This window comes from Borostomias antarcticus (assembly GCF_949987555.1).
Source record: "Borostomias antarcticus genome assembly, chromosome: 5".
In the NCBI taxonomy this organism is placed as follows: Eukaryota; Metazoa; Chordata; class Actinopteri; order Stomiiformes; family Stomiidae; genus Borostomias; species Borostomias antarcticus.
The window spans coordinates 11,092,222-11,098,292 of record NC_140238.1 but is presented as its reverse complement, the minus strand read 5'-3'; the positions used below and the strand labels follow the sequence as shown (position 1 = coordinate 11,098,292).

Here is a 6,071-nt window from a genome sequence, read left to right as displayed (position 1 = left end):
TGTGTATATCTACCAGGCTGTAACAGGCAGAGATGGAGGAAGATGGGGGTTCCTGCCTCACAGCTGAAAGGTAAACTGCCACACAGAGGGTCTGCATTTAGAAGAGTCACCAGATCAAATCCTGTTGTTCCAATAATCTACCCCCCTTTCCCTATTCTCTCCATCTCTCTTCTCCTCTTCTCTCCATCTCTTTTCATATTCTCCACTCCATCTCTCTTTTCATATTCTCTCCATCTCTTTTTCTATTCTCTCCATCTTCAGTATTCTCCACTCCATCTCTCTTCCTATTCTCTCCATCTCTCCTTTCCTATTCTCTCAATCTACAGTATTCTCAACTCCATCTCTTTTACTATTCTCCCATCTCTTTTCCTACAGCATTCTCCACTGTCTCCTTTCCTATTGTCTTCATCTCTCTTCATATTCTCTCCATCTCTCTTTTCCGGGTTAGCACCACGGCAAAACTGCAACCTTGTATTACCGCAACTGTCTGTTCCCATGCCATGCTTTTGACATATGAATGATTTTACAGAAAAAATGAGACTTGTTTGTTATTTGTTTTAAATCGATGAAGCAAACAATTTAGTAAACAAAAAGGCCAGTTATTAAAGGATTTAAACTTTTTATTGGAATGAAATAGCCTGTACTGGTGTGATGTGTGGTGGTGGCCGCATAGTCAAATGATTTTATAATACCAATTTTCCGTGTAAATACATAATGTAAAAACAACAGATGTCTATGTCCATGCATTAAATAGGCTATTTCGAGTGTCTTTGTGAGCAAATATCAGCATATAGCCTACTCGGAATGACTTGGCAATAGCCTACCATAAAATGATTGATCAAATATCTAATATTATCCAATAATAGGCAATATAAACAAATAAATAATTGACAAGCACACACATTCGTTTCACACTATAAACAATTAATAGTACTTAATATAAGTACAACAGAGAAATAATGTTTTTTTTGCCTCTGACAAGGGAAATCTATTTCCATCTCTCGTTTCTGAAAATAACTGACTCAGAACCCCAAAACTTGTTCTAAAGTAGAATGAGAATTAAACTTTTTAAGATGGGACTGGGAAATAGGCCTAAAGGAAAGAATTGTGATTATAATTTTGTGACCAAACTTTTGTGACTCAACAGCAAACCGTCAACATGTTGGACAGACAGAAATTGTGTAATAGTTGTGGGTGTGCATTGTTTTGCAGAAATAACTACCAAGGGAAACTGCTGAGTTTGCTGTCATAGCTTTAGAGATGTGTCTAAAAGTGCACAGATCATCAATCTATAGCCATGATGCAGACAATAAGCATTCTCTCCATTCCATCAAATATCCTCGACTCTTACAATAGGAAACAATATGACCGATTATTCTCCACTCCATCTCTTTTCCTATTCTCTCAATTTCTCTTCCTATTCTCTCCATCTCTTTTCCTATTCTCCGCTCCATCTCTTTTCCTATTCTCTCCACCTCTCTCTTTCCATTCTCTTCATATTTCTTCTCCTCTCAGTCTCTTTGTCCTATTCTCTTCTCCATCTCTCCCTGTCCTCCTGTTCTCCTTTCCACCTCTCATGTTCCCACCTCTGCCCAGTTTGCCTATAATGAGCAGAGGGCAGGTTCCGGTGAGGGCAGCTCCATGGCTGCAGGTAATTATTTTAAATGAGGCTCTAACAAAGTGGAGCTGCAGAGCTGAATCTCTTAATCATCGGCTAGCTAGATGTGGCTTAAGATTGGATGCGGTTGACTAACATTAGTTAGCTTGTGGTGCAAAGAAAGTGCCTAACGTTGCAAGCTAGTTAGTATGATTTACTAAGATATGTTTTAAGAGAACATTAACTGTGCCTAGTGCGCGCATGCGTGTTGAACTCTCCTCAGCAGCTGTACATCTGGGTGGGCACTGGCCAGGCTGGGAAGAAGGTGCAGACAACATACCAAACATGGACTGGATTGACTTAAGGTATGAAACTGCTGACTAAATCTATAAAAATGTTAAACTTTAAACTCATTCATTTTATTTATAAAGCACTTTTCATTGTCAGACAATCTCAAGGTGCTGAAACAATCAGTCACTCACACAATCACTTAAAAGTCATTAAGAAAACAAAGCATAATAATAACAAACAGAATAGTAACAGAGATACTAAATAATATATAAAATATGTACACATTACATACAAAAAGCTTTTAATAAGTCCGTCTTTAGACCAATCTTAAAAGAACCCAGAGACTGTGGGGCCCTCAGATTGTTCATGTCAGAGAGGGCATTCCAAAGGAGCAAAAGGCCCGCTCTCCCATAGAATGGAGCTTAAAAAAACGTGGGTGTATAAAGGGTGTTATTGCTATGCATTATTACACTTTTCTTAAATGTACTAAATAAAATGAATTTACTCAAACAGTAGGTTACTTGAAACAACTCCTCTTACTTAATAGTCTACACTACACAAAATACTTCTTGCACACAGCATGGTTAAGATACAAATGCTTGCCATCCTGTACCGTACCATGTTGATCAATGGAAAAGCCTCATATCTGTAGCTAGCTATAGCTAGCTGTTAGCATTGATTCTGAACCGGCACGTGAGTGACTGCATGTCTGTCTGCCTGTGACATCCCACATGGTCACGTCATGGTTTGAGGGTTGGGGTTCCGATGTTAGGTTATAGTCTTAGGGTTCCTAAGTTACAGTATATTCTAGGGTTCAAGCGTTTCTCTAGGGTAAGAGTTTGGATTGAAGGTTGTGTCAGGGTTAGGGTTGGAGAAATGACATGTTTGTCCTATAGATAGAATCCTCCTACCAGCAGCGTTGCAAGGAGTCTCATCTCATGTCCTTGATGACACATCCCATCATCACAGGAACGAGCGGCTTGTGTTCGTGAGCATCCTTCCTGTTTGAAGCGCTGTAGGGGATATGACAGTCTCATGAGAGAGATCACTTTTAACGAGAACATTGTTGACGCACCCTAATGCCTAATTTTTTACTGTATAAGACAAGCTATGGTTTGTGGCTAATTGACACACATAACATAATACAGTATAAATTAAGCCTACAACGTTGTCACATTCATGTATTCCACCACACTTTAGACATGCCTGACCAGTGATACCCTATCTTGATAATGTCACCCTATCTTGATAATGTCACATGACCCCATGTGCTCCTCCCCAGGCTCTTGGCTCGTGACCCTGGGACACACGGAGAGAGGTTTAATGGTGTGGAGGCAAGCGAGAAGGCAAGTGAGTGTCTGCCGGACGGTTTTCATCTTGAGGCAGACGCGTGTCTAGGCTTCCTGTCCTGCTGATTGGCATCTCTATATTCATCCTTCCTTCCTTCCTTCCTTCCTTCCTTCCTTCCTTCCTTCCTTCCTTCCTTCCTTCCTTCCTTCCTTCCTTCCTTCCTTCCTTCCTTCCTTCCTTCCTTCCTTCCTTCCTTCCTTCCGAGGTGTCTCTCTTTCTCTCTTCTCTGGTCTACCAGAGGAGAAATGAGCAGATACAGACATTAAACTTTGATCACCAGCATCCCCCCTGCCACAACCCGGGAGCGTGTGTGTGTGCGCGCGTTTGTGTGCATATAAAAATAGGAGGGTTACCTACACAGAGCACAATAGTGCAGACGACATAGAGTTGTCAACAGGGACACATCTATCACACACGTCCACAACTCTAGAACTCTCCATGACAGGCGGCGCGGGAGCTGGAACTCTGGCCGCACGACAATCCATTCCGACCAGGTAGGTCGGACATCTGTGTGTGTCTGAGCGCACGGCTGTTTGTGTGTTTGCATCATGGTGTTCATCTTGAACGGAGTGGTAGGCCTACTGGAGCAGGATGATCAAAAGTTTGGACACACTTTATCATTCAATTGAATGAGAAAGTGTGTCCAAACTTTTGACTGGTACTGCAGGTATACCAAGGGTGTTTTAAGGTAGTGTCATGTGAACGTATTAGGGGACAAGTGAAGGCTGATCTGAGGTGATCGGTCACATCCTGTGGTTTTAGGATGACTGGTCTTCCTGTTCTGCTGCTATGCCTTCTGGGAATGACCCTGGTGACCTCCGGATTTCCACAACCCCGCCTCCCACACCTGCACCGGTGAGACCGACAGCCTGTTACTGGCCGGGTCAAACGGGTTAACCAGTATCTCAGAGAGAGAAGATGCTGATACAGACAGAGCGACATCTTAGGTGATAGAGCAAGAAAAGGGTTAAATGACAAAGAGACAGGAAAACTGTACTGATGGAGAGAAAGAGACGGTTAACTGAAAGTGAGCGACTAACTGACAGAGAAAATCTAACTGACAGTGACAGGTTCACAGAATGTGACATGTTAACTGACAGACGTGAGAGGGATATGTTAACTGGTTCATAAAAAAAGGTTATGCACACCCATTTAGCGCTGGTGCAGGACTTAAAATTAACAGTTAAAGAATAAGAAGGTCCGCACATGACAAATGCCAACTCAGTCGAAACTTTTTTTATTTTTTTTTAATGTTTTTTTGGGCATTTCTGCTTTATTATATAGGACAGTGTAGACTGACAGGAAAGGTGTGTGTGAGAGAGAGAGAGAGAGAGAGAGAGAGAGAGAGAGATGAATGGCGTTGAGTCGTTGAAGCCATATTTCCCATCCGGGAAGAAGATTAAGTAAGTAAATTAACTGACAGAGACAGGCTGGTAGAACATGAGAGGGATGTGTTAACTGACAGAACATGAGAGGGATGTGTTAACTGACAGAACATGAGAGGGATGTGTTAACTGACAGAACATGAGAGGGATGTGTTAACTGACAGAACATGAGAGGGATGTGTTAACTGACAGAACATGAGAGGGATATGTTAACTGACAGAACATGAGAGGGATGTGTTAACTGACAGAACATGAGAGGGATATGTTAACCGACAGAATGTGAGAGGGGTATGTTAACTTGAAGGTTGAAAATATCCGCACACTGGATTAATGCTCCCAGTACTCTTTTATTGGCTACAAACACAACGTTTCAACCATTCAGGTCTTCATCAGGCAACTTTAACTTCAACTCGTAAAGTTGCCTGATGAAGACGGAGTGGCTTCCAGTGACCCAATCACAGCTGGGTAAGGCCTTGGTGAAGGGCTGGCCTGGCGATTGGTCATCCGATCAGGAGCCCAGCGAGGAGAAGAGGAACATTGTGGTGGCGGACGATGCAGCGTTCCGGGAAAAGAGCAAATTTCTAATTGCCATGGAGAGACAGAAGTGGCTCAACTCCTACATCCACAAACTGCTGGTGGTCAACTCCCAGTAAGACCAGTCCCAGCCCAGACCCTTGGCAGCTGAAGACAAGTAAGACCTTGATTCCAGTGAAGACGTGTTGCATGTCTTTGTGATATTTTTACGAATACAAGTCTGTACATCCAATAGCACTCAAGTTTACACATTTCTTAAATAGTAATCAAACCTTTAATGAAACCAAATAAGATTTCATTAAATTCGTTGACCCAGATCACTTTTCTATTCACTGTTCATAAAAAGGTCATAAACTGAATTGTACTGCTGTATCAGCCATGAGACTGGAATATGAAATAAAGTCACTCATGTTTTGGATTATAAGTCTTTGTTCCTGTCCAGGATGCTCTGTCCATCAGCCTGTCACTAATGCTATTCATTAAGTCAAGGTAATTACCAGGCCCTAACAGTTGTATAATTTCAATGAAAGATCAGAATCAAATTCCTTTTATTGCCTGCAGTTTATTAACGTACTACGAATTTGCTTTCGGTCGTGGTGCATAACATGGAGACAACATTGGACAGGGTGCAGGGACAGGACAGGACAGTGCAAAGAGCAAGTACAAAATGCTAGTAGTGCACGTGTCTCCCATGCATTCAGGTCATGTGCAAGTGTCTCCCCACAGTGAAATTGAATTGACCATGTTAATGACATCATGGGGATTGTGCACTCAGGATAGCACACCTCCAGCATTCCTCATGGGTTCCCAGACAGAGACAATGCATCTGAGAACCAAGGTTATAAGTTTTTTCCATTATTTTTTTTATATCATTTTAACTTTTTGTGTTCCGTTTAGTTTTAATTAGTTTGCTA

The 6,071-nt window shown here is 41.9% G+C and overlaps 1 protein-coding gene across 1 annotated transcript; it reads left to right on the top strand.

The window, feature by feature from the left end:
• Window positions 1-4,001: 4,001 nt before the first annotated feature.
• Window positions 4,002-5,276, top strand: pth2 (parathyroid hormone 2; the record flags this gene model as incomplete). Its single annotated transcript, XM_084438900.1, has 2 exons — window positions 4,002-4,093; window positions 5,042-5,276. 2 exons carry the CDS (start codon window positions 4,002-4,004, stop codon window positions 5,274-5,276), a joined length of 327 nt encoding a protein of 108 aa, XP_084295026.1.
• Between the last annotated feature and the right edge of the window lie 795 nt (window positions 5,277-6,071).